At 57.2% G+C, this 26,822-nt stretch overlaps 9 protein-coding genes across 9 annotated transcripts; 4 read left to right on the forward strand and 5 right to left on the reverse strand.

Moving 5' to 3' along the window:
- Nucleotides 1-519: 519 nt before the first annotated feature.
- BKCO1_4700064 (acyl binding protein) lies at nt 520-1,721 on the reverse strand (the record flags this gene model as incomplete). The annotated part of the gene is made up of 4 exons (XM_020276418.1): nt 520-1,315; nt 1,388-1,460; nt 1,522-1,632; nt 1,706-1,721. The coding sequence occupies 4 exons, from the start codon at nt 1,719-1,721 to the stop codon at nt 520-522; spliced, it is 996 nt and encodes a 331-aa protein (XP_020127763.1).
- A 915-nt stretch (nt 1,722-2,636) lies between these two features.
- On the forward strand, nt 2,637-5,522 carry BKCO1_4700065 (spindle pole body component alp4; the record flags this gene model as incomplete). Its single annotated transcript, XM_020276419.1, has 3 exons — nt 2,637-2,973; nt 3,018-5,080; nt 5,148-5,522. The coding sequence occupies 3 exons, from the start codon at nt 2,637-2,639 to the stop codon at nt 5,520-5,522; spliced, it is 2,775 nt and encodes a 924-aa protein (XP_020127764.1).
- A 515-nt stretch (nt 5,523-6,037) lies between these two features.
- BKCO1_4700066 (uncharacterized protein) lies at nt 6,038-8,877 on the forward strand (the record flags this gene model as incomplete). Its single annotated transcript, XM_020276420.1, has 4 exons — nt 6,038-6,667; nt 6,825-7,679; nt 7,846-8,123; nt 8,361-8,877. The coding sequence occupies 4 exons, from the start codon at nt 6,038-6,040 to the stop codon at nt 8,875-8,877; spliced, it is 2,280 nt and encodes a 759-aa protein (XP_020127765.1).
- Nucleotides 8,878-9,661: 784 nt separating this feature from the next.
- On the reverse strand, nt 9,662-10,728 carry BKCO1_4700067 (uncharacterized protein; the record flags this gene model as incomplete). Its single annotated transcript, XM_020276421.1, has 2 exons — nt 9,662-10,239; nt 10,293-10,728. The coding sequence occupies 2 exons, from the start codon at nt 10,726-10,728 to the stop codon at nt 9,662-9,664; spliced, it is 1,014 nt and encodes a 337-aa protein (XP_020127766.1).
- A 2,759-nt stretch (nt 10,729-13,487) lies between these two features.
- On the reverse strand, nt 13,488-14,647 carry BKCO1_4700068 (uncharacterized protein; the record flags this gene model as incomplete). The annotated part of the gene is made up of 2 exons (XM_020276422.1): nt 13,488-13,615; nt 13,651-14,647. The coding sequence occupies 2 exons, from the start codon at nt 14,645-14,647 to the stop codon at nt 13,488-13,490; spliced, it is 1,125 nt and encodes a 374-aa protein (XP_020127767.1).
- Nucleotides 14,648-17,065: 2,418 nt separating this feature from the next.
- BKCO1_4700069 (uncharacterized protein) lies at nt 17,066-17,437 on the reverse strand (the record flags this gene model as incomplete). The annotated part of the gene is made up of 1 exon (XM_020276423.1): nt 17,066-17,437. The coding sequence occupies one exon, from the start codon at nt 17,435-17,437 to the stop codon at nt 17,066-17,068; it is 372 nt and encodes a 123-aa protein (XP_020127768.1).
- A 1,832-nt stretch (nt 17,438-19,269) lies between these two features.
- Nucleotides 19,270-21,298, forward strand: BKCO1_4700070 (nrps-like enzyme; the record flags this gene model as incomplete). The annotated part of the gene is made up of 3 exons (XM_020276425.1): nt 19,270-19,533; nt 19,593-20,286; nt 20,382-21,298. The coding sequence occupies 3 exons, from the start codon at nt 19,270-19,272 to the stop codon at nt 21,296-21,298; spliced, it is 1,875 nt and encodes a 624-aa protein (XP_020127812.1).
- A 327-nt stretch (nt 21,299-21,625) lies between these two features.
- On the reverse strand, nt 21,626-23,731 carry BKCO1_4700071 (het domain protein; the record flags this gene model as incomplete). Its single annotated transcript, XM_020276426.1, has 1 exon — nt 21,626-23,731. One exon carries the CDS (start codon nt 23,729-23,731, stop codon nt 21,626-21,628), a length of 2,106 nt encoding a protein of 701 aa, XP_020127811.1.
- A 2,284-nt stretch (nt 23,732-26,015) lies between these two features.
- BKCO1_4700072 (uncharacterized protein) lies at nt 26,016-26,757 on the forward strand (the record flags this gene model as incomplete). Its single annotated transcript, XM_020276427.1, has 2 exons — nt 26,016-26,135; nt 26,191-26,757. 2 exons carry the CDS (start codon nt 26,016-26,018, stop codon nt 26,755-26,757), a joined length of 687 nt encoding a protein of 228 aa, XP_020127810.1.
- Between the last annotated feature and the right edge of the window lie 65 nt (nt 26,758-26,822).

Raw genomic sequence — 26,822 nt, forward strand, 5'->3', positions numbered from 1 at the left:
CCCTACCTCTCCACATGTATTACAGGGCGCGGAAAGATCAAGGTCTGGCTGCTGCAAATCCTTGGTTCGAAGGTGGGACGAGCGCTATTCGGTGTCATTGCATCATAGCTGATCTTGTCTGGATGAAAGATGACGGCTACGAACGGATCGGGAGCTCACGCGCAAATGTAAGAAATTTTTTGTGATATGGACAGAGGACAGATAAAGACGGTGAATCGCGGAAAAGTCCTCTCGTACAACTCTATTGTACACGAAATGAAGAACTGCGCTGGAGCCTTGCTTATTCCAACATCGCAAAGCGAATTCAACACACCCGTATCACTCATCCAAGCTTGAGCAAGAGACGGTAGAGAAAACGACAACGGTGAAAGATTAAAAAGCACAGAATTTACAGTTGGCTCGACCACGTTCTGTCGTGACTCGTGACGGTCGTGATCGATGCTGCGTGGTATCAAGCCCCGACATCCCTGGGACAATTTACAAATATTGGCAACGATGAATATCCCCATCGCAGCCCCACTAGCTCTTCAGTTTGGCGGGCAGCTTGGGCAGCTGGATCTTGCCAATGTTGGCGACCTGCTGACTGCCGACGCGCTGCATCTGAACCACTGCGTCGCCCAGCAACACGCGGATGGCACCTTCGAGACGACGGTCCTTCTTGCGGCGCATCCACAGCAGTATTATGCCGAGGATGACCATATCGGCGGCGATCAGCTTCACGTTGAACCACAGGAACCAGCCGACCCAGGCGAGGAAGCGGCGGCGGCGCGTGTGCTGGTACAGACTCCGCGACTCGAGCTGCTCGCGCAGGGCCGCCACCTCGGCCGTCATCTTGACCAACGCCTGCTCCACCCGGCGCCGCCACTGCTTGTCGCTCGCAGACCGCGCGGGCGCCGGCGGCCGTTCCCGGAGGTGCCGCTGCGCGTCCTCGTTCTCCCGGGCGCCGCCGTGCTGGGAACCCGAGTCCTGCGCGTCCACGAACTCGTCGTTTTCGCCCCCGGTCTCCTCGCCTGCGTCGCCGACGCCGGCGGGGGTCAGGATGCGCATCTGCGAGGCCTGTATCTGCGGCGGAGGGTACTCGTGCAGCTCGCCGGACGAGCCGAGGCCGGGGTAGGAGGGCATGCCGTGGGGCGACGAGGACGAGGACGAGGGCACGTTCGACTTGACTTGGTCCCAGACGAACTCCAGCTCGGCGACCAGCTCGCGGGCGTCAGGGCTCGGCGAGGCGTACTTGTGCATGGTGTCGATCAGGGTGGTGATGTAGCGGCGCTTGGCCTCGGTGCGCGAGAGGCCGTTCTGCTGTTTCCACGCGTCCCTGGTAGAGAAGGCGTTAAATCATGACCTGTCCAACGGCGGGCACGCGAGGTGATGTTAGCGGGCTATGTACCACTTCTCTTGCGACCTTCTCGTCTGTTCGTCGTCGCCGTCGGGCCGCTCCATGATGCCGTCGACGTCGCCCTCTGTGCACGGTGTTAGAGGCGGCGGGGAGGTGGTTGAGGGTCGCGGGCAGCCGTGTCATACCCATGCTCTGTTTGTACAAGCCATAGAGCTTCAGGCGGGTGGACGAGGGCGGCTTCTCGGAGCCGATCCGGATCTTGTTGACGGTGTTGAGGGCATGGCTGAAGACTCTATCTGCGGATCGGAGGCGCTGTTAGGACTGCGGGTGTCGCGTGCGGGAGACGGGAGGGCGCAGCGTGCGTCATACCCACAGAGTCGGACATATCAGCGCCAATGTTCAGCTCAAGGGGTGTTGCGCTCGATCATGAACCGCAGGGCTTCGGTCGCGGGTGGGACGGCAGTGGCGCGGACATGCGAAGACAGAGAGAGCAGGTCGGGGACGTGTCGTGGCGCCGGGGAAGATGTGGATCATGGTCTCTCCGCAGTCGCCTTCGCGGGAGCGCAACACATGCCGCATTGGACCGAGGCTGCGCGATGGGAAGGCGGAGCCGACAAGGCCCCGGTATCAGGGTCCCGTTCCAGTCCGAAGCCATGGATCCATGAGGCCATGCCGTTCCCCACACCCTCTGTGCCCGACTACTGCGTGTCAACCGTGAGAACATCCATCGGCCTGGATCAGAGCCACTCGCCCTGGGCGCATGCTATTCTCCGGAAGCCCTCAGGCAGAGGAGTCCGAGCCTGACGCAGAGTGCATGGCATGCAACCACGGGCTTGATGATACGCAGGCAAAGAAGATGCTGCGCCCAAAGGGGCCTAATGATCTTCGTGCTTACACCCACTGCGCTCGCCCGGCCACGGCACTCGAACGCTCACCGCGAAGTCGCGGGTTCGGGCTCGGGCCGAAAGCGAGTCTCATTACTTGCAGACGTCAGACATGGCGCCCAACCCCATTGCCGGACTCTGGCGCGCGGAAGAGGAGACGGGAGTGTTTCTCGTCGACCAGTGAGTATCCGCTGAGCAGACGGGTTGTTTGACATGTGGTGCGGATGGCAGGAGACGATCCGCAGGCGCGAGGTGGTTGTGTCGGCGGGCTGTAGGGCTGGATGCACGGCCACAGGCGCCACAGCGACGACGCGCTAGGCGACGCGCTCCCCGCGATCACTGCCCGGCCAGCTCTTCGTGTACAAACATTGCGTTGCTCACCTGCCCAACCTACATGAGCTCGCCCACCCGCCACCATGTCCTCGTCGCGCCCCAACTCCAAATACTACGGCCATGAGCGCGTCCCCAGCTCCTCTCGTTCCCGCGTGACCTCGAACTCGAACCCGACCCGCGACCAAGCATCGCATTCCAACTCGCACTCCCATTCGCGCTCGCAGTCCACAGGCAAGCCTGCCGATCGCCGCATTGAGCGCAACAACGTCCTCACTCGCGAATCCATTACCGTGAAGCGCGCCCCGGGGAAGAACACCGAGAGCCGCTCCCAGTCTCGGAAGAGTAGGGATGATGTCCGCCAGGGCAAGCCGAGCGCTGCTAGCACCCCAACTTCCGCCGAACCTAAGAAGGAAGAGCGAGGTATGTCATGCCGCATCAACTCATACAATTGCTAACTTCCCCAGAACCCTGGAGGCCACAGGCATCGCTTATCCCACACACTACCGCTCCGCTCGCGTCGCGCATATCCACTCCCCAAGCCGCCTCATTAGCCCCCGTTGACCTGCAACCACAGCCACTGTCCGAGCTTCCCGTCGACGAACAAGAATCTGCCTTGATAGACGACCTGATGTTCGTCTTCATGGGCTTTGAGGGGCAGTACATCCGATACGTCGCTACATACAATCCTTCCGAGGAGAAGAGCCGCCTCGTGGGCCCTTCGTTCAGAATAGCCCCCGGCCTCGATCCTAGCTTGCGCGATCTGACAACGTCAATGCTGAAAATGGCAACACACTATTCGGCCCTTGAGGCTTTCGTCGAGGTCCAGAGCAGGGACGAGTACGGCTCGGTCAACCATGCGCTGTGTGCAGTCGTCCGGAAGCTGCTGAGGGATTATCTGGTGCTCATGGCTCAGTTGGAGCACCAGATGCTCACCAGCCCGACTTTCACTCTCCATATCCTAAATCTACACACCAAACCAACCAGCCATATGATGTTCCAGTTATACACGGTGGGCATTGAGGTTTTGAAAGCGAATGCTCTCCTCGACGACGAGAACGACGACGATCTCGATGAGACGGAGAATCTAGAAGATATCCTCGAATCTCTTCGGGAGGGAGGAAACATTGCGCAGGGATCAATAGGAAGCAAGAAGGTTTGCAAGGGTGGAAGCGTGCTGGGCTTAATATCAAAACGCTTGGCCTCAATGTCCGGAGACCCTGCCGCAAGAGCACTGCTCACAGCATTACTACGCGAAGCAAGTCGCCCGTACATGACAATGCTCAACGAATGGCTACACCATGGATCAATCAAGGACCCCCACGCCGAGTTCCTCATCAAAGAACAAAAAAGCATCAAGCGCGAAAGGCTTGATCAGGACTACACGGATGAGTACTGGGAGAAGCGCTACACGATCCGGGAAAGCCTTGTTCCCCCACAGCTGGAAGGTGTAAAGGACAAGGTCCTGCTCGCAGGCAAATATCTGAATGTGGTGCGGGAGTGCGGTGGTGTCGATGTTAGCAAAAGGGTGCAAGATGTACCGATAACCTTCGATGACCCGCGCTTCCTTGAGAACGTTAACAGCGCCTACGCCTACGCAAATTCATCTCTGCTCCACCTGCTCCTCACAACGCACGCACTGCCAGCCCGCCTTCGCTCTCTCAAACACTACTTCTTCCTCGACCGATCCGACTTTTTCTCTTACTTCCTCGAACTTGGCACTTCAGAACTCAAGAAACCAGCCAAAATCGTCAACATTGGCAAACTCCAATCGCTGTTGGATATCGTCCTGCGCCAGCCTGGTAGTGTAGCAGCGGAGGATCCCTACAAGGAGGATGTCAAAGTCCAAATGAACGAGATTGGCTTGACAAACTGGCTGATGAAGATCGTTACGGTGACTGGGTTGGACCAAGATGCCGCAACGGGCAGCTTCTCAAACTACGTCCCCACAGCGCAAAGCACAACCATAACTGATGACAAAGACATTACTGGTTTCGACGCGTTGGTCCTCGACTACGCCATGCCGTTTCCCCTGTCCCTTGTCGTTAGCCGCGTCACCCTGACGCGATATCAACTTCTCTTCCGCTACCTCCTGTCACTGCGCCACCTTGAGACGTTACTTGTCGGCAGTTGGTCAGAGCACACCAAGGTGCGTAGCTGGAAGCACCGGTCATCGAATCCAAAGATCGAGATGTGGAAGCGTAAGGCATTCACGTTGCGCGCGCGCATGCTGGTCTTTGTCCAACAGCTACTGTACTACAGCACAGCCGAAGTCATTGAGCCAAACTGGTCAAGCATGATGTCGCGGCTCAACGCCGTCAGCAAGGGCGATGCAGCAGAAAACGCAGAAGTCGTCCAATCGACAGAATCAATAGATCCCACAGCGACAGCAGCAGTAGCAGATGGGAGCGGTGACCCACTTGGCGGACCGCAGGTTAAACGGACAGTAGACGAGCTGATGCAGGACCATGTTGACTTCTTGGCTACATGCTTGAAGGAGTGCATGCTCACCAATGCAAAGCTCCTGAAGGTAAATTCCTACAAAAGGGGTACATGCTACGTCAGTTGCTAACCACACGACGCTTTTTCCACGACAGATCAACTCCAAAATCCTCAACACCTGCACCATGTTCGCCAACTACACGTCCTCGCTCTCGCGCTATCTCATCTCGGCCGACGCCGACCTCGCGACGGCCGGCTCAAACAACCCGTCCGCCTCGACGGGCAGCACCGGCGACAAGGGATCGTCGGCTCGCTCCTCCACCTTCGACCCGAGCAAGCTCGGCAAGATGATCGATCTGCTGCAGAAGTACGAGGACAACTTCACCAAGCATCTGCGCATCCTACTGGACACGCTCAACTACTACGCCGCGACGGAGACGGTGGTTTTCTTGAGCTTGTGCGCGAGGTTGAGCGCGGCGAGCGAGGGGTTGGGGTTGGGGGTTAATGCCAAGGGGGAGACGGTTTACTGATAAGTGTGAGACGCGTCGGCCTTCCTATCCGTGAAGGCGAGGCAAAAAGTCATGGCGTTGCTCGAGGCTTATCTGTTCTGCAGGGAATGATTGGGGATAATGATGATGATTATGTTGTTTTCTTGTTTGCCCGGTTGGTTTAGATGAGGGGGTGGGATGTTGTTGATATCCGGGTATGACAGATATGCATCTATAAGGTTTTTCGCAGCGGGTGCTCATGATGCTGCATTTGTCGTTGCGATGAGCTGCTCCGAAGGGTGTATAGTCCATGTGATGTTCCTTTGGTGGGTGGGGGGCCAGGATGAAGACCCCGCCACTGTACAGCCTCGCTGACGACGATACAGCTCGTACACACCAAACATCCCGACTGTGACTCTCGGCCGGCCACACGAACAGAAAAGGTACCTGAAACGGCACACGCCCGTCTCAGAAACACAAGAGGCATCCTCCCTTACGGCAACACCGGCTCTACATCAAGGTCGTTTTCGATCCATATATATCCATCCGCCGCCAACATGGAACCGCTAGGATCAGACCAGACGAACAACGCCGACTCGCAACATCCCCCCCTCGCCGACCCCGACCCAACGAGCAAAACGCCCCCGCACCCGCCCCCGCCCCCGCCGTGCCCGACATGCGCCCGCATCCTCGACGTGGTCAACGGCGAAGAAGGCCGAAGCGTCGAGCTGAATCATTCGAGCTTGCAAGACGAACCCGGCCGCCCGCGCCGCCGCCGCTGCGACGCACACGACCGCTTCCTCAACGGAGTCTTCGACCTCGCGGACCGCCGCCGCCGCCGCAGTCCCGGGGAGGAGGAGGGGGAGGGGCAGCGGGGAAGCAGCACTCGAGACAGCGACGCCCCCGTCGTCGTCGTCATCGCCAAACAGCGCTCGAAAGCGACATCTAAGGGGTCCGTCATCACCGTCGCCCGCCGAGGAGGAGGAGGAGGAGGAGGAGGAGGAGGAGGAGGAGGAGGGGGTAGTAGCAGTGGTTTCCGCACCAGCACCAGCAGCACCGCTGAACTCGTCATCGCCAGCCTGAGGGGCGGCAAAGCCGACGAAAGCTGCGAGGGACGGCCGGTGGACCGGCGGTGGGTGGATCCGGGCCTGCTGCGCGGCTGGATGGAGACGTGCGAGCGGGAGCACGTTAATGGCGGGATGTGCAGCGGCTCCGCGGGCGGCCATGGTGGTGGTGGTTTCGGCCTCGCGCGCCCCCGCGCCTGCCGTGGCTCGTCGATTGCGAGCGGCACTGCCTGGTGCCGGCGGGGACAGCTGGGGGCCCGCGCCGGTACGTCGCGCTCAGCTACGTCTGGGGGGGCAGCACGCCGACGACGCGTTGAAGACGACGGCGCGGAACGTGCGGGAGCTGTGCGAGCCGGGCGCGTTGTCGACGTCGATGCTCCACGGCCCACGCCACAACGAGCGGCTGCCCCGGACGGTCAGCGACGCCATGCGCGTCGTCGCGCTGCTCCTCGGGGAGCGGTACCTCTGGGTCGACGCGCTGTGCATCGTGCAGCAACAGGACGACGACGACGACGACGAGGGCGACGACAACGACGAGCGCGACGAGGCCGAGACCGCCCGCGTGCGCAAACACCTCATCGCCAACATGACCGCCGTGTACGCGCACGCAACCGCCACCATCGTCGCGGCCGGGGGCGCGGATGCTAACTCCGGCCTGATGGACGGGCTCCTAGGCACGGTGTCGTCGGAACAGCGGCCGCGCAACAACCCCTGCGTCTTCGACTTCTGGCCCGACGACGGCACGCAACTGAACTGGCCTGGCAGCAGCGGCGGCGGCGGCGCCGCGGATGGCGGGCTCGGCCAGACGCGGTGGAACGCGCGGGGGTGGACGTTCCAGGAATACGTCTTTTCGCGGCGGCGGCTCGTTTTCCTCGGGCAGTCGCGGGTGCGGTGGGAGTGCGGGGAGGCGTGTTTTTGGGAGGAGCTCCGGCATCATGTCACTTGCGGGCCGCCCACGGCGGAGTCGCGGGCGTGTTATGACGGGGACGACGACGTCCGGGGGGTGCGGATTTGGCAGGCGGCGACGTTGGTACGGGCGGGCCGGAGGGATGATGCGTCGACGACGAGCTGGTGGTTGTTGTTTCCGGATGTGGAGCTGTTTAAGGGGATGGTGCGCGCGTATTGCGAGCGGGAGGTTAGTCGGAGCGAGGATGCGATGGATGCTTTTGCGGGGGTTGCGACGGCGCTTGCGCCTGGCTTTTTTGGGGGGGTTTCTTTGGGGCGTCCCGGTCGTGTTTTTGGACGTGTGTATGCTTTGGAGAGGAGGAGGGGATGGCGCTGGGGACGAACAACAACCGCAGCCTGGACTTCGCCGACGCTGGGATCCCGGCCGGACGTGTGGACGACTTGTTACGAGGAATCCGCCGACGTGGTCGTGGGTTGCCTGGAAGGGCGGACTGCATTTCGCTTCGGTCTGGAGAAACGAGGACTTCGTCCTGTGGAATCGCGACACTTGGTTTTACTCGGTGGACTACATCAAACGAGTCTTCCCCCTGGTGCGGTGGTCGACCCGCCACACGAAAACATCTGCGCCGCTAGATGTCGGCCACCAGAACTCGTGGTTTTCCTACAAGATGCGGTATGCGGGAGCGAATGGGGACAGGGAGCCTCTGCCCGCGGGCTGGACTCGTTGGCCGATCGACCTCGATTCTGCGGAGCACCGGTGCTCGAGATTCAACGCGTACACTCTCGATCCGGATTTTGAGAACAGAGCGGCCACGATAAGCAGGAAGGACAGCAAGTTCCCGCCTCGCTGCTTCTACACGCACGACTCGATCGACTCGATCAAATTCAACTAACCCATCCCACTGGGCAGCACCACGCGGAGCGATGACGACAGCGGCGACGGCCGCCACAACAGCGACAACAGTGGAGCTGCGGAAGCACAGAAGGCCCTCGAAGGCCGTTATCTGTGCTGCTCCACGCAGCGCTCATACTTCGAGCTGGACTTCCTGTCGGAGTCCGACGGGAGGAAGGACTACGGCTTGGTCGACCCGGAGCTTGTGTGCGCGGACGGGGAGGATCAATGTCACGGCTTCCTGTGGGTCCACGACCAATCGCTGCTCGAGCACATGGATACGCAGGTGATTTTTGGGGATGAAGAGAGCCGGCCTGTGCGTGTCAAGCTCGTGGCCGTGTCGATGTTGTATAGGCGGGGGGCCGGCCGTGGTTGCCGGTGGGCAGAGCCGCTGGGCGAGGAGCGGCCGCAGTGGTATAACGTGCTTTGGGTGGAGTGGGTCGATGGCGTGGCGTATCGGAAGGGTGTTGGGGAGGTGAGGAGGGAGGTATGGGAGAGTCGGGAGAGGGAGTGTGTCGAGTTGGTTTTGGGGTAGAGTTGTGATCAGTGTGACTGATTTGGTTCCACCGTGGGTGATGCTGATCATGTTTGTAGTTGAGGGGAAAAGAATGGAAGTCGATCGCAGAATACATGCGGATCACAGCCGTCGATATCATGAGAATACGTTGATCGTAGCTCGAAGTCAAAGCTCTCTGCTTTCATTTACCATAAGAACGTCATGCTTTAACACCTCCCCAGAAAACCTACAGTTTTCCAGTCGCTGCCAGGTGAATACTTTTTGCTCACAATTTGGGTTGATGATCTCGTGCAGAAGTGGTGTGAAGCATGGATATTTGACTCGGGCGAGGGACAATTCGATTGCCCATGGACTTTTGAGTAAGCCAACAGTATCCTGGCGGCGGAGACTAGTAGATGTTGCGGAAGGTTACGAGATGGGAAGTGAGCCATGCAATCGGCCAGCGTAAGCTTCTATCTTCAATGGGCACCGAAGGGCCTGTGGCGCACAGCTCCATCGACATCAGAGCTACGTGAGAATGAGCCCGAGAGGACTGTTTACACCACTCTAAAACAAAAGAAACAGTGCAGGGTGGAATAAGAAAGCTTATGGGCCATGACGTCGAGGTTCTCCCCGCCATAACCATATAGTGATGCCCAGCTCCCGAGAACGGAGCTTTACCAGTTTCACGGTGTAAATTCATCTTGTATGTGGCCAAGTGAGTTTCCGGGACGAACAACAAGACGGAGACGCAAAGCAACGGAGAAACAAAAGGGATAGGTCTTTCATATCCTGCTCCGTAAAGCGGAGAAAACGGAAAGGCTCACCCCCTCATGCTGGAGCCACCGCCGTCGCCTTGAACAAAGACGACCTGAACCGCCGAGAAAGCTGCCGCAACAGCGAAAATGTCGGTCCGCTTTGCTGTCGTGAAGAAAGCAAGACAGAAAGACGTCAAGACGTTGAAAAGCGCAATGAAGCCCAGCCGCGCTTCCATCGAACGAACGTAACACAGAACAACGATAGATGCGATGGGAAGAAGAGATGCCAGTGCCGTGGCGAAAAGATAGGTGAGGCGAAGGAGCGCGCTCTCCTCGTATGCCACCTGACCGTGGACCGGGGACGGTTTGCGGAATCGGTCCAAGCCGTACTTGAACCAGGCAGACATGCCCTTTTCTGCGAGGAGATTGGAGAACATGTCCTCTTCGGTTCGAGGTGCGAGGGTGATGATGTCTGGTTCGTAGCCTTTGGGATCCTTGATGGTCCCCCAGACCTCGGAATCCAGCCCATCCAGAGCGCATGGACCCATGTCCTCGGACGCAAGGAATTTTTGGATATAGTCCAGATCGGATTTGCCAGGCGTTTTCATGGAAAGGATGTACGACTGTTGTATGATGGCCGTATCTGTGGGAGTCAGGGATCTGTTTCGCGGATGAGGCGAGCGAAAGAAAACGCACTGTATTTGTCCAATTTGTCTCGAGCGTGAAGCATCAATTTCAGCTGTTCGTTGTCGCCCTGGTTGAGACAATACCAATCCGTGGCATAGAATTTCTCGTCTCCATCTTTCAGGCTGTCGGTCCCCTGCAAGCATTTGAGCTGGTCTTCGATTTCCATCAACTCGGCCTGCAGGTACAGGATGTTGAGTTTGTTCAGGAATCCAAACCGCCTGAAGATGGCTTTTTCTGGGAACAAGCCCATGCGTGCCGCTAATGCCGGGTAGCCAGGAGGTAGATGATTTTGTTTGCGCGTGCCGCCCGCTGGCGATTCAATAGCTGGCTGTTGATGCCGGTCAGCAGCCTGGTGTTGATCAGGCTGTGAAGCCGGTCCATCCGGCGGGTTGGAAACGGGTTGAGACGAAACCGCAGAAGACTGACTCATGAACCGGTGTGGCATTGAGGCTCAGAGGAGATGGAGGTTGGGAGTGAAGTCATAGCCGATGGCGAAGCAGGCATTGTCCCGGAAATAAATATGGCTTCGAGGCTCACAGCCTTGACGGTGTAGCACACCGCATCAAAACTAGGCAGATAGCGGACAGTGCAAGGCAAACTCGTCACCCCGCAGCATGCAGCCACCCGTGAGCCTCATTAAGCGGGCAGCTTTCTGCGGCCTGCACAGCCAAATCTTATAAGTCATGATCCAATGCGAGATGCTGTACGCTTTCGGAGAGAGTCCTTTGTAGTATAGGCGAACGAATATATGTTTTGTGGCGGACTCGAAGAGTTGGAGGCGTGGGGGATGCGGACATGGGGCACTCAAGGCTGACACGCGACGCACGACACGTGTACAAGACCAACGAGGGGCAAAGAAGGGTTTGGGTGCATTCCGAGCAAAGATGGTTGACAGATATTCGCGGTTGCGCCCGGAACCCCCACCTGGGATGACCACGTCGCAGGCGAGTCGTGCAGGGTGGGGACTTCGTTGGCGGTCCTTTTGCTCGGGGTAATGGGCACCAGTCGTGTAGAAAGCAATGTGTGTGTGAGCGACGAAAGATGGGGTTGAAACAGGCTTGTCGCAGGCTCGACGCTACGAATGCCGACTCTTAAGTGACTTCGGAGTGTAACACGCTGTCGTGGGACAAGCTTCGGCAACATTGCTTTATCATGTGGTGGCGAAGGGTCCAGCGGTCCAGCCCGAAAAGCGAGCAAGGGGTCGTCAGACAAGGGTGCGAGCCGAGAACAATGCAGAGCCTGAACCCGAGGCTGTAGAGTACACAGTACTTCGGGGAAGAGGCGTGTGTGAAGCAGCTGCCTTGCAGGCGTCTTTTTAGGCTCCATTACGAGCTCAACTCCAGCCGACGTACTGCTCGCGTCCATCACAGAGCTCACGGACACAGAGCTTGGTTGCGGACTGGCCGTGTGCTGGTCCAGCATCAGGTTGATGTAGGTACGTACAATATGTGAAGGGAACCAATGTGGTGGCAGCATGGTGATGGGCCCCGTTAGCGGATCCGGGAGCACGGGTGGAAGCGCGGTAATTAGACACAAAGCTCTTGCAGTCGCGCAGCAAAAGGTGGTCGCGATTGGCTGGAGTCTGTGTCTCCGTGGGGCGCAGCTGCGCCAATGAGAAGGATCGGCCGCGCCATCCTTGCTGGGCACCTGCATGCATCTGAAGCCTTAAGATCACTGACGGCCCCCTTCGTCGGTGAGCCTGTAACAGCTTCTCTTGCTGGTATCAGTGCGCATGGTTGAAGCGCATCCGACGCTCAGCTGGCTACTCCTTTTCGCACTAAAATCAAGCCCAATGTTCTCGTGTCTTCCTCTCGCACGCCACCGAAAGCAGCGGAAAGTAGGTCCAGATTGTGCTCGCTTGCGACGAGCCGTCGTCGCTGACCCCAAGTCTTGCAGTTTAAGCCGGATGAAGAGCCCGTTGCGCCCATCTCCATCCATCTGCGGTCGGAATCGGGCAAATCACTATCGCGAATAGCCATGCTGTGGACGCCCCAGGACAATCAAAACCAAGACGTCGTGTCTGCCAGGGTAGCCACAGATCTGCTGGGCTTAGAAATACAACAGTCGGAGAAAGAGAAGGCAGCAATCAGCTTCAGGGGCCAGCCGCTGGACATCAAGGGTCACGTCATCCTACACTGGGGAATGGAGCGGTCTAAAACCCTTCATCGGACACACTTCATGGTGGCTTCGGCAGAAGATTTGCCCTTCGAGGTTGTCTTGAGCCGAAGACGAGCTATCGAGTACGGTCTGGTCGATCCGTGACATCGAATCAGTCGGTTTGCTCTCGGCCTCTGGAGTCTTGGAGTTGTGAAATTACGGCGATTCACATTGCGGGACGGTGGGGCTCTGCCATGGTGCAGTGCATCCGAGAAGCAATACTCAGAAACCGTGGTAAGAATATCTTTGCAATCATCAATGCTGTAAGGTTCCTGCATCTGACTGTAAAGGGTTGGGGAAGGCTCGGGATTCACGGAAGTTATACGTTAGCCATCGAATGTTTGATGCGGGGGCTCTCTTGCCCTTGGAGTGGTGGCGACGAGTTTTCGTACATGCACTAATGCATTTGCCACTATTAATGTTCCATATTCGTCATCGCCACCTTTTGCCACATCAAGGGCGTATATATAATATAAGAGAGGTTTATGCACATGCTTTTTGTTCTCAGTTCATTGCCACACGCCCTGCGTCCATCCCACCCAGCCCAAGCATGCCTGGAACGACGAACAAGCAGAAACAGTGCCAGAATTTCCTTTTTACTCGCGCAAAGTCGGCGAGTTTGCTATGCGAAAGAGAGAGTTACACGTACGCCCCGACGATCACCCAAAGACGGCGAATCTGCTATGCGAAAAAGGAAGAGGGCTACATGCACTCCCAGAATTCTACCCATAGACTAGATTAGGGAAACGTCGAACCTCCCCAAGCGCTTTCAGCCGTACAAAGATTAAAGCTTACTAGCGCGCTCGTCGTGCCATCCAATAACGCCATACTATATGTACAATCGATGCATATCTCAGCAATATCCCGCAACCATTACGTTGCGCAACCCATCCCAAAGCGCAAGGTATCTAATAAGAAGGGAAATAAAAGAAGAGGAAACCAGTCACTGAGCAACCTCAGCCGGACATCAAGAAAAAAAAGACCAACTCGCTTTTGAAAACACCAAAAAAAGATGCAAAAGCTTGGTTATCGCAGCAACCAACAGCATTACTGTGGTTGAGTGCTCGAAGGACCCGACTTGTCAGACGATTGATCAGTAGCGTGCCCGCGCCCCTGTCTTCGATCTGCGTCTTTTTGGGCCTTTCTCGCAGCGTAGTCATCCCAGACCTTGGGGCCTTGCACGAGTCGTCAGTGCTTGTAAAAGGTATACATCTAACATGGGATGACTTGCTCTTCTCTGCCGTGGGAGGTTTTGGATAATAACCCGACGCCCCGGCGTAAGGCGTGCGAAGGCCTTGGTTACGAGCTTCGTTCCAGGAAAGGACTACATCGGCTACGCAATTGTCCACTACCAAGTGCGTGGTGGTGAAGGTGGTTGGACGGAAGGTTATCACCGGGTTCCGAATGCTTGGATTGTTGTCGCCAGACCATCGGATCGTTACTTTGGAATCCTGTCCGCGCACCACGGCTCCATCCACAGCTCGAAGTTTCTCCGCCTTCAGGTCCTTTGCGGACCGGGTCCAGAAAAACAGCTTGGCGAACAGCCGTGTTCCGAAGGGGGCCTTGATGCGGCAAGACTTGAGGCGTAGATGGTCCACGAGAGCGCGAGCAATCAGGTTCTCTTCGCTGCCAGTATCGACGAGCAACTGGGCCACATGGGTCGTTTCGTGACCGCCGCTCGACTTGATGATCTTTATGGACCGTCTGAAATCCTCGGGAAGTCCCGGCCCAGGTTCCTGGAGAAGAGGAGTATGATCGGAAGGCCATTCCGGACTCGGGAGCGAGGCATCTGGGAAATCGCCCAGCCTGGACAAGTCTGGCCCGAGCCGCTCCTCTTCGAGAAATATGCCCATGTCGTGTGAAGATGGGTTGTGTGTGCCATCAGCATGACGCGGTTCAAGCTGTGACGGGTAACCGAAGTCGCATCGGTGATGCACTTCCTCATCGGTGGAGAGAGGCTTTGTGACATTGCTCGAGGCTAACGACGCCAACGAAGAAGCAGACGGCGAGACGGATAAATCTGGCGACTCGGGCGAATGTGGTAGCGCAGCAGGTGTTGGCAGCGTCGAGGTAGTAGGTGGAGCTTGATGCGGCAGGGCGGCGGACGCGGTGGATTGTTGGCCGTGTAATAGTGATGGCGGCGGTGGCGGCGGTGGCGGAAGTAGCGAGATGGCGAGCGGTGGGACATGGTTGTGCCCCGCGGCCATGGCCGGGCGACGCTGCCGGAAAGCAGCAGATGGCGGGACGAGCGGGTGGGAAAGATCGAGACAAGCGACGGGGGAAAATCAATCGTCAAGGTTGCGGACGCTCGCAGGGCGGTCCCAGCAAGGGCCAATTCGGTGCTGGCGTTAGGAAGGTGGTCGCTTAATGTGGAAGCTACGGCGGCGGCGGCGTGTGGGAGGTGGCGGCAACTTAAAAAGGTTCTTTAAAGGACTGGATGTGCGGCATTGGCCTCACGGGAGCGGCGTTTTAAACAATCCAGGCGGCGGCCCGCTGCAGCGGACGCACATGCGGCGGGGAGGGGGGTTTAAATTTGCAGCTGGTAATCAGAAGCTTGTGCCTGGCGGCCGACAGCGTGCTGGCAGCGCGCTAACCTGTCCTGGACTTTTGGACGTATCGGCCGCTCCCCCTGGCGCGCGCGTCGTTCGCACTGCTTGAAACGTCGGATTGGCCCTTGCCCATTGCGTGCCCCAGATCGACGTGCTCGCCTATTCCGGGCAGCTCTGCGGGAAAGGACTGAAGTTACGGACACTGTGTAGCAGCAGAGAAGAGGGCTCCGATCAGAGACGGCTAGTCTCAGCGCACGCACGGGTATACACATGCCAGCTTAAGCATGTGTACACTGCAGGTTTAAAAGTGCGGAGCCGAAAGTCTCTGCGGTGAGCACGTTTCGAGGGTTTTTCTAGAAGGCTTCCGCTCGATCGACACGTACTCTTGTTGCCATGGTGCGCGCACTCTCGTTGCCCTCGAGCGGCGCGCACTCCACTCTTTGATATAAATCGTGGCATTTCTCCGGATGTCCATATTAAGCGACCCAATCCGGCTCTCTTGTTGGCTGTCCCATAACCCGGTGAAAGACGTTAGCGCCACGCAGCGTGGCGCAGCTAGTACTGTGCCTGGTCGTATCATCTGGGCTGGCAGACGGGCCAATGAAAAGTGGGCTGGCGTGGGCAGGCAGCCGTGGCTGACCCCACCTCGAGTCGGCGTGACCGGGTGGGCGCGGTGGGCGCGATGGGCGCCGGCGGTGTGAAGCAGACGCAGATCGACAAGAAATGCGCGGTGCGCGCCCGGCACTTAGTAATCGGCCGTTGTCTGTCGCGGCTTAGCTTAGCTCCCGTCCCGAACCAACCGCTTTCTTATCCGCCTCTCCGCTCACCAATCCGCCCCGCGCCCTCCCATGCGCCAACCGTCTTGTCTCTTTCCAGCTCTACCTTTGCACTTCTAGCAGTCGCGCCCACAACAGCTGCGATGCCGGGCGAAGTATAAACGAGAATTCAGCAAACACGTTGCCGCTTTCGAGACCACTGTTGCCGTGTTTCAGGCAACGGCCGCATTGGCCATCCTGTATCTGCTGCCAAGAGAATCTTCATACTCCATGTAGGTCAAGAGCGGCGTGGAGTGACCCCTCCTTCGGACGCCCGCCTTTCTTCGTTACTACCACGAGCCGCCTTGGGTCCGATCCGATCCCCGGCCTCTCCGCCGCATCGCCGCGCCCACTATCCACTCCAGCTTCGCTGGGAATTGGAAGCATACCGTAGTAAAACCGCCCGGCCGTCGATCGCTCATGGCAGGGGGGGGGAGAAAAAGCGGCCATTTGAAACTGCGCCCGTCAGCAAGCACGTCCCCGTGCACCACCCCGTGCCGCCAGCGCCCGTCAAACCTTGCCGCTCCAGCGGGCGCGGGCTGTTCAACCGACGTGCTTTCTGCTCTTGCATTCCACCACCGCTGCCGCTGCCCAAGCTGCCCGCCCCGCTGCCAGCTGGCCGCATATTGCCGGCGCTCCGCCCGGTCCTGATTACTGCTACACTTTCCTCATCACTGGGGGTTTCTCCTGGACCCACCGTGTTGTCATCTCATCCATCCTTTCCCAGTCTCCAGGCGCTGTGGAGTGGCTGGGACGTTCATGAGGCCCCGGCGCTCCCTCTCACCCCCGACCTATCCATCACCTAACGCACCGCAACGCGCCGCAACGTCTCAGCCTTGCTCAGGCCCCCGCGCCTCCTCTCGTACCGCCCGCCGCTAGCCCGTTCACCATACCAACGCACCGCAACGCCTCAGCCTTGCTCGGGCCCCTCTTCTCCTCTTTCTTATCTCTACCTGCAGTCCTTTGCACTTACCACCACAGGCATCCATCGCCAATTCTCGGGGAAATAGGGCTCCAAGTCTAGGGGAGTCCCAGCATAACTTATTTCGTGGACTGACTCGAGATAACCAAGTTATCTTGCCTGGCGTTCAAGCCCGGGAAAAGTCGTGGCCACCCATCACAAACAACAACAACAACACGTCGGCGCAAAAAGTACTGCAAAAGCCAATCATGGATCGGAGGCGAGAAAGATACGGTTGACCGAGGGTATATTCCAGACAGCATACCATCTCCAGAACTTGCTGGATTCAGCCCAAGACCCTTAGACCCGTCGGCTGAGCAAATCGAGATCATGCACTGTCTTCAGATCAAAGATAACATCGCAATGTGCTGTCAACTCATTCGATGCTATCAAGAAGCGAGTGCAGTAAAGCATTGGAGAGAAGAAGATTTGCTGATCCTTGAAATCCTTGTTCATGCCATACCAACGAGCGTTGAGCTCGCCAACTATCTCCAGCGGCCGCGCCTCTCCATTGGATGTACGGGCGACAATCTGTCGAATCGTGGGGTACCATTGCACGGGGCCGAGCGAGTCGTTGCGAACAAGAGAGCCGCTAATGATGTTTGCCGCGTTGTCGGCGGCGAAGAGGGCGAGGACGGGCTTGGAAAGCCCCTCGTTGCCGTCTGCAGGCATTTGAACGATTCGAATGTGCCGCTCGAAGCTTTCTTTATCGGTTACTCAATAACTGGATGGCCCGGATGTGTGTGCTTGCGCAGTCGTGACTTACCGATGGGAGTGAGCGTCTCAGAATGCGTTGCATCGTTCGGTATATCCGACAGGTCGTCAAGAGATCGTGTACCGAAGGGTGAAGGGACGAGATAGCGAGGGGGAAGCCAGATGGTATGCGAAAAGTGAGTTATAGGTCGTTGACCGATGTGTCGAGCATACACGGTTTGCTTAAGAAGTGTGACAGCGCGCGCTCGCACGTCTTAAAACACTCATAAAGCAGCACGTCTCGCAGAACTGCTACGAGTACTGATTTGGTCGAGTTGCGATAGATCGGGGATATCATTTTTGTAGCAGCCATCGGCATCTGCTCACCTCCGCCGTACCGCCATCTGTTCGGTCCTACATTACTCATGCCTCCGACAGAGAGGATGCAAACATTAGCGTCGTGCTAACGTAAATCATCGCTTCCAGGGTATTCGAGATAGTTCATTGGCTATCTCATTTGACAAAGCCTGGTTTTCAACCTTGTCCAGGTGGAGCGCGCTAACGTTTAGTACCCATCTGACCACACGTGACACTACTCCCTCGCCGGTCTGTAATAGTACGACGTGCGTTGGGCGTCGGCGGGGAAGAAAAAGCAAAATTGGCGGTTCAATCGGCTGGCAGATCCGCGTTTTGCAGGCCTGCCAAGCGAGAGTGGCATCCTTGCAGCCAACGGCGCACGGTGCCGAGCGCGCCCTCCAGAAAATATGCCTCTTTCGTCGCTTGCGGCATCCTGATGCGGCCGTGGGATGGTACCACGCCACGCGCGCCACTGGCCGATCTTTCATCTGAGCTGCATCATGGTAGGCTATGTACGAACATCCTGGACGTTACCCTTGGCGGAGAGACTCTGGAACAGTGGCTGGGTAGCCCTTCAGCCTCACTTCTTGCTTCCTGATCGCCAAGCTTGGCGACTAAGCGCTGGCTGTTACGGCACACTGTGCAGACCTGTGCAGCACGACGCTTCGGTATTCAAAGCGCAAGTGACATCATAACAGTGCTCAGCCGTGCTGATTGCAGCTGTGATATGGTCGAGCAGTACCCAAGCGTGGCCAATATCGATGCCGAATGCCCTGTTGCTGAAGCGATACTGCATGGGTCCTTCGACAGGACTTCCTTCATGTCCGCCAGGAGAAAGGCCGCTGGTCAGTGCTCTTTTCAAAATTTCGCTTTTCAAATTTTACAGCTACGTCAAGAGCGTAGAGTAAGGTTAAAGCGATAGAAAATGATAAGACAACATCTTTCTTCCTTTAACACACCTTGATACTCCTTTCTTCCCGTACCCTTGCATGGTTACCCTAAGCCCCGCGCGGAAACTATCTATACGGGTAATGATCTGCAGAAGTCGCTTATGGTTTCCTTTCTTAAAATAGACACAACTGCCGCTGACTTTCAGTATTCCTCCCTGCATTCGTTATTCATTTATTTCTCCATAAGCTTTCTAGAGCAAGGCTCCTTTGACTGCGAGTATGTTTCCTTCACTGTCTGCAACAAACATGCCTGCGAGAGGCGGGGTTCTCCAACTGTAAGTTGTGGCTTTGCCGGGGACGATGGCGGCTATTTGCGCTGACCAGGTCACTCACACGGGCCGATATGACCTAAGCACTAGCAGCAGGATTCCATGCCTGTATACAACGAGGTTGGTCATGTCGTATCTCTATGGATCGATAGTCACTACTTAAGAACAGAGCAACGCACTCTCGAGCTTTCTATCGGAGCGATAGAGGCTCTCTACCATCGCACGACCGAACAAGATGTTGACCTTGCTGGAGGCTTTACAAAAACAGGCAAAAGAGGAACCGGACAGAATCTATGCCTCTTACGCTCTCTCAGCAGATCTGTCGGATGGCTTCCGCAACGTCACAGTCGGTGAGCTTCTTCGGGCCATAGATGTTCTTGCTTGGTGGCTTCACAACGGATGGGGTAGAAGTGAAGACTTCGGCACTGTTGCATATGTCGGATCATCAGACTTGCGCTACGCGATTTTCTTTTACGCGGCCATCAAGTGCGGGTTCAAGGTACGTTTGATTCTTCGGAGCCTACAACGTTGGGATCAGTCGCTGATGCCGCACTCTAGACACTCTTCATTTCTCCCTTGAACAGCTTCGAAGCCAGCAAGTCCATCATAGAATCCACGACATGTCAGAGGATCTTCTACGCCCCGCCAATGGAGCAGGTTGCAAAGACGCTGTCGAGCACAGCAGCTCCCCGCGCGGTCGAGGTCGTCCAAATCGCGTCTCTGGAGGAGTGCTTGATGGCCGATTCGACCAAGCCGTATCCATACGAGAAGACGTTTGAAGAAGCAAAGTGGGATCCGGTCGTGGTGATCCACACCTCGGGCACGACAGGCCTCCCCAAGCCCATGACGATGAACTTCGGCTTCTTCAGCACAGTCAAAGAACCCGTGCCGCCCACGCCCGGCTACAAAGACGGCTCATTCGCCTGGTTCGCGCGGCGCACCTTCCTCGGGCCCTTCCCGCCCTTCCACCTCGGCGGCGTCTACACCATGATGACCATCCCCGTCTACTTCGAGGCTACTATCGTCATTCCGCCGCCTACCCTTGCTCTCGGCGAGACGCTCGTGGCCATCATGCACCGCAAGAAGATCGACCTGATGTTCTCCAGCACCTTGACGATTGAGCAGGTCATGCGCGTGAGCCCTGGCGGGCCCGAGAAGCTGCGCGAGATGCAATTCATCTCGTTTGCCGGCGCGCCGCTGCCGCCGTGGGTGGGGGATGACTTGAGCAAGCATACAGTCATCAAGACGTTTTGTATGTCCCACCCCATGCCTCGTACCCTTTCAATCGTCCCCCCTAAGAAAAAAAAGAAAAAACCCCCACAAGCTGACACCCCTCCCTCCTTCAAGTCGGCTCCACCGAAACCGGCCTCATCCCCACCCTCCCGCCCCACCCCGACGACTGGCCCTACATGAAATTCGACCCCTGCATCGGCGCCGTCCTCGACCCCTGCACTTCTCCGTCCTCCCCCGCGGACCAAAACCAAAACCAAACCTCACCGTCACGCACATGCACCACCCCCCACGAACTAACCTTCCCCCCAACCACCGACCCCGCCGTCCTCGCCCACCGCGGCAACGCATGGCTCTTCCCTTCTCCCCCTGATGCCCCTCACCCTCCTGCTGATCCATCATCCTCGTCCTCGTCCGGTGCTGCCACCCCGACGGCAGCATGGCGCTCCCGCGACCTCTTCACCCCGCACCCGCTCCCCGCGAAAGCCCGCGCCGGCCTGTGGCGCTTCCTCGGCCGCGTCGACGACGCCGTCACCCTCGCGTGCGGCCGCCGCTTCTTTCCGGGCGCGTGGGAGGCGGCGGTCGTGAGGGCGTCGGCTGCTGGTGATGGTGGTGGTGATGCTGATAATGGTGAGGGCGGGTCGGAGGGGGGAGGAGGGGCAGGAGGGGCAGGGACAGGAGGGACAGAAGGAGGAGGAGGGAGAAGTGGCGGTGGTGCAGTCGCGCACTGCATGGTCGTCGGGAACGGGAGGGCGCGGCCGGGTGTGCTGGTGGAGCCGGTCGCGGAGCTGGGGACGGGGGCGGAGGCGGAGGAGCGGTTCGTGGAGGAGGTGGCGTGGCCGGCGGTGAGGAGGGCGAACGAGGGCGTGGCGGAGGAGTGGGCGAGGGTCGCGAGGGAGATGGTGAGGGTCGTGCGGCCGGGGAGCTTGGTGAGGGCGCCGAAGGGGACGGTGGTGAGGAGGGCGAGCGGGGAGGGGCATCGTGGGGTCATTGAGGAGATGTATGGGGGCCCCGCGGTGGAGATCGGCTTGTAAGCTGTAGCAGCAGGTGGTGATGGATTGCTTGCCGTGCCTTGGGCTGGTGGTCATGGTGAATGGATATACAGGATCGCGACAAAGATCGGAAGGGACTGGTATCAATGAAGGTGGTGACCAAGACTAAGATTTATCAAATCCAATGACTATGAGGGATTAAAGTCATCTCGCCAAGCCGATCGGGTTCTATTCTGCCCTCAACAAATGTCGAACGAGAGTGTCTCTCTGCTCAGCTTGATCATCTTTCTCGGGCGGTGCTTTGGGCTCCACGAGAGCTCAGAAGTCGTCTGTTGCTCGATATTGAAACCTTTAGTTGCTCCAATTTCTCTAGTAAATTGCGATATATTCCTCGCTACCATCCGGAACATCACCTATCCAGGATAATGGTGGCGCCTTAATATAGCACGGTCCAACAAAGTTGAAACAAGGGACTTGGTTGGCCACACGTCGTAAGAGAACCAGATAGTCGCAGTCTCCGAGCCGGTATAGTTCGTCGCCTACTCTTCCATCCTGGGGGACCATCGCCAGAACTCCATTAGAGCCTTCCAATTGGCTTGTTGCCCCCCATTTCGGTTGCAGGTCCGTTGGCATTTTCAAGATTGCGAAGCGCCTGCGATACGCTAGCCGTCTGAAAGCATCTAGAAATGTGCGGGAAGACGTAAACCATTCGTCCGAGGTGGAACTCCCGTCCTCGGAAAGTACGTTGGACACGATTGTATTCAGCGCTTGCTCGAAGCTGTCAGTGGTATGGGAAATATACTCGCAGAGCAATTTTCCCTGGTAATCGCCGAGAACGAGAGTAAACCAAAACTGTCTCGACTGCTTAAACGAAAAATAATTTGAAAACTGCTCGATGGATTGCTGCAAGCGAGCAAGGAGGCTCAGGTCGTCGGTTGCCAGGCAATCATCCTTGCTGCCGGTTGCTGCCACGACGTCTGCGATTTTGACAGCACGAACAGAAAGTATGCGGCTGTCAAGGGAGATTTCGGGGTTGGCTGGCAAGAATCCACCTAGATCCTCGAGGCGGGGCCAACGATACATTCCATTGTCTCTGGAGAAATCAGGGAGCCAGGTCGGAAACGTCGGGTCACCATCCGGTTGGCTTGCGCAAATGACGTTCAATGTTCCCATTTGCCGTAACCGACGAAACCAATGATATTCGATTTTTTGACGTGGAGCAAAGATGCAATACTTGAGGAATTGTATTGACACGTCTAGGAAGCTTTGTCCATAATCCACGCGGAGATGGTATCCTTTGCCGCTGAGGACGGCTTGTGGCGGTAGAAGACCGAGCATACTGAAAATCTTGTCCCTTGGATCCGTGGCCCCGAGATGACGAAGGTTTAGCAACATTTCGAGCAACCAATCCGGTCCTCTCCTGTCTATAGATGACCATCGGTTGAAGTCAAGAGTGCTGATCGTCGTCAAGGGGCGGGTATCCAAGCGCAACGTCTTATCTGACAAATTTACCCTGCTTGGATCAAGAATGCGTGGTGGCGGAAGTGGCACGTATGGCTCGAGTAGCTCCTTGCGTGCGTCCAGGAGTGAGTCGAATGCTTCTACTGCAGAGTTCCAGTCGGCCTCGGAGGTGCCACAGATGATCTTAACCTCGGATCCGACAAATATTTCCTGCACAACCCACACTCGTGTCCAGTATTCACGTCGAGCAAGGCTTTCGAGAGCCCGGCGGAGCTGACGGTTTTCCGCGGTTATTGAGTCTATGGTGCTGTTCTTGGTCTTCAGTTGCTTCATAGCCATGTCGCTGTCGTCAGCCGCCGGTCCCAACCAAACCTTGACCTGGGTTGCATTCCTGTAGATCTGGGTCATCATGGACACTTGGCGGGACTTCTCTTCGTCGTCTGTTTGGTTGATACACAGAGCATCGATCCAGAGGATTTTAGCGTTTTCCGTGTGTCGCAAATACCGAAGCGCAATAGCGAGGTTCCGGGTAACCAGGAAAGATTTTGTGTCGTCGGCCTCATCCCCTTTGACGAGGATGGCGGTTTTGTTGGTCTTTGTGCCCCAAGTGTATGATAGAGCGTCATACTCATGCATAGGGCCCTTGGACTTCACGGGCCTGGGCTCGGAGGTGTCCGGACCCGCTGACTTGACATTGTGGGTGTCTCCATCTGTCGACTCATCTCCCAAAACCTCTCCAGCAGTGTTCTTGTTCTCATCTCCCTCGCTCTGTATCCTGTTGGGTGATTCTGGTGGTTTTGACTTGTCCGTCGACTCGTTTCTGGCTGGGTCCAGTCTCTCGGTCTCATCGTTGGGCGTGTTCTGCGTTGCTGCCTCGCATTCTGATGAGTGTAGATCCGACGTAAATATTTGCACCTCGATATCAGCGAAGTGGGCACCAGGGAGCAATTTGAGCAAGCGTATCTGGCTTCCCGTTGCCAGAGGTGTATATTCATAGGCCGGTATGTCTCCCATGGCTGATGGCGCAGCTGCTGAACCGCGTCAGTGTTGCGGCGCGATGGCCTGTTTGGGGCTCACTCACCTCAGCCTCGCTGTAACACCGAGAATGAACAGCCAGCCGGAGCTGAACGATGCAAAAACGATTACGAATAAACCAAAACAGGGACGCGCCGGCCGTAAGGATATCGGGGATAGACACGACAAGGTTTCAAAGGCGCTCGCAACGAAGACTGCGGAGTGATGGACTTTGTGGAGAAGCTGAAAACAGTGGGGGCTGAAACGCTGAGGCAGTCAAGTTGCGCTCAGCAAGACTATTATTTGCTACATAAAGTTTTCCTGCAACTTCAGCCGCCACGTACGACCATAGGTCGCAGAATATAGGGCTTCCCGTCCGCTCAGCCGTACTCAAGCTGCGAACCGGCCGATTAGTACTCAAGTGGGTGACCATTGGGGAATCCCGGCTGTTGTACGTGCTATCTTTCTTTTGCGTATTTGTTTTGTGGAGCTGGTGGGCCGCCTTTCCGTTTTGGCGTCTCGTAGGTTAGGTGGAATATCGGTGCTGGCTCCGGCTCGATCCGGCCCGGACATTGGAGAGATGTAGTCCGGCCCAACGGAGCAGACTACACCCGTTCAGGTTTCTGGTAGGTAGTTAGCTTGGTAACGCAGATAAAATTGTCTTGGTGGCTTTAGACAGTCTCGATCGTGCGAGATGTGAAACATTGGGAGTTGAGTTGGTGTAACGGAACTCTGTACCGGAACTCAGGGTGGCTGGCTCCCAAAGCAGTTGGTTGGACTACAGTCTGCAAGGGCGTACGAGTGACTGATCTTTTTGCTTGCCGAGATGGCGCACACACGCCTACCTAATAGCGTGTCTGGGAGCCCCTCCGCAAGCTCTGAGTGGCTCCCTCGCCAACCACCTCAATTCAAACCTCTCCTCCTGTCCCATGCTCCGCTGTCTTCATCGGTTGTGCACCAGCAAGCCATCGAAAGCTGAATGATGCCGAATCACAGCCTGCATGCGGCGCCCGGCTCCGGTTCAGGGGACAGAGGTTGACCGGCGCATCACAACCCCCCGATTGCACATTTGAGAGACGCATAACCCGAAGCCTGACAATTGGGCAGTCAGCGTCAGCATGGACAGCAGACGCGTGTTCGCCCGCGCGTCGCGTAGGATTTTCCATACGAGGACTGCTTATATCCCGTTCACCCTCGTTGTGCGAAAAGCCTCCCACACTCATGCGCAGCGCTGTGGTTTGTATCTGTATCAAGATGCCCTTCCTTCTTTCTGTCGGTCCAAGCTTTTCCTATCAATCTCTCCTCTCGTTGTTCATCTGGATCCGTGCGAAGACCAAAAGAGCTTGGGTTTGGGGGTGTGGGACGCTGTAGGTGGCCTGCTATCGAGCATCATGTCGCAGCGGATGAGGACAAGGTGGAGGTGCGGTGCGCTTTGGGTTGCAGGCTCCCTCGATGAGAAGCACTTGATGAAGTTGAAGCGGAAGAGAGGCACTACTGCGTTGGATGATGCGTCGCACAGAGTCAGCCCCGCCAGCTGCATGCGCAATTACTGAGCCCACACCTTTCCCGCCTCACAGCATTCGAGCAGTGCTTTATGCTTTATGCCGCGTGCTGGCCAATGGGCACGGCGCGGCTGCTGCTGCTAAACGCTTCAGCTCCTGGGACTCAGCCTCTATGCACACCAGATCCCACGAGGCACGGCGCTCTGCAGAAAGAGGGGGGAGGGGAGGGGGAACAATTATTCCATGACGTCCCTGACGAAAGACGCCATGGAAGCGCCCAAGCTCTGAAAGCCTCTTAGCACTACTTCGAGCCAGCACGCGCTTCGGAATATGCGTGTGCGCGTTGCTGGTTGGAAACGGTGGCGGTGGGGTAAGGCTGGGGGCGCAGCAATAGCTCGCGCTCGTCACCGTGTCATTACTGGTTATTCCTTCCCACACCACGCACCGAATCCTCTCCTTCAACCACGCCCGCCGCCGTCGCTAATGTGCCGCCAACACTGCACACTCGCTACGCGTTGCTTCCGGACCGTTGTCATTCTTGCTCGTCCTTTCTTTGGCAAGCCTTAGCAGTCATCGCCCGCGCGCCGCCGCCCTCGCTCGCCAACACACACTGGACGTACGTGCTCCAGTTCCCATTTGGCCCAACTCCCCTGGAGCCGCCGACTGCATCCGTCTTACCTGAGTCTTGTTGAGTGCTGATCATGCTTGCTTCCATCCAGGCCAAGTCCCGCAACCAAGCACCTTCACTTCAACGACACGATAGCGCCCCATCCCCGCCTACCATGCCCGCCGCATCTTCTCTGACTGGTCCTGACTCCCAGAAGTCAGGCAAGGGCCTTTCTGGCAAACACAAGGGTGCGATTGTGACAAGGGTTATGGATTTGTTGGCCAAGAAAGCCGGGGTAAATCAATGTTGGTCTACGGCTTGAGCATATCAAATCGCTGATAACCCTGAAGCTTAAGGACGACTCCCGCCGCATCGCTAGCATTGGCTACAACGCGGAGACTATTACATCCACCGAGGCCACTGCTCACTTCTGCCGCAGAGACGAGCATGTAGAAGTCATCGACTCTCCCAACCCCGACTCCAACAACAACCTCAGCAACGTTGTGCTGTTCAAAGTCGGGGCTGCTCGACCGTTGGAAAAACTAGGAGCTGTCGACGCAGCCGCTGGAAATGTTCGCATCAAAATCGGCCATGAAACATGGACCCTGTCTGTCTCCGGACGCATGTCAGCCAACCTCGCCTTCACCGACAAGCACTGCCTGAATAAACGCATCCATACTGTCAATAAAGATACCGAAAACGTCGATTTCTGGGTCCTCGGCCCGGGCGTAGAGGCCTTCCCGCACGAGTTATTCATTACCCGTGAATTCACCGTCGCGCACCGTCTCGACCGTCGAGTCCGCAGGCCTCTGAAACTTTCCCGCAAGGGCCTGCGTCGGACGCTCCCCGATATTCCTGATGGCGAGCAGCGAATTTCATATCTACTGCCAAAAAAAAAAGAGCTAACGTCCGAATAGATGCCACCATCGAGAAGGCCTTCCTGTGCCAGCGAGAGACGGCCGCTGTTGACCATGCCGAGCAG

This window comes from Diplodia corticola, assembly GCF_001883845.1.
Source record: "Diplodia corticola strain CBS 112549 chromosome Unknown scaffold47, whole genome shotgun sequence".
In the NCBI taxonomy this organism is placed as follows: Eukaryota; Fungi; Ascomycota; class Dothideomycetes; order Botryosphaeriales; family Botryosphaeriaceae; genus Diplodia; species Diplodia corticola.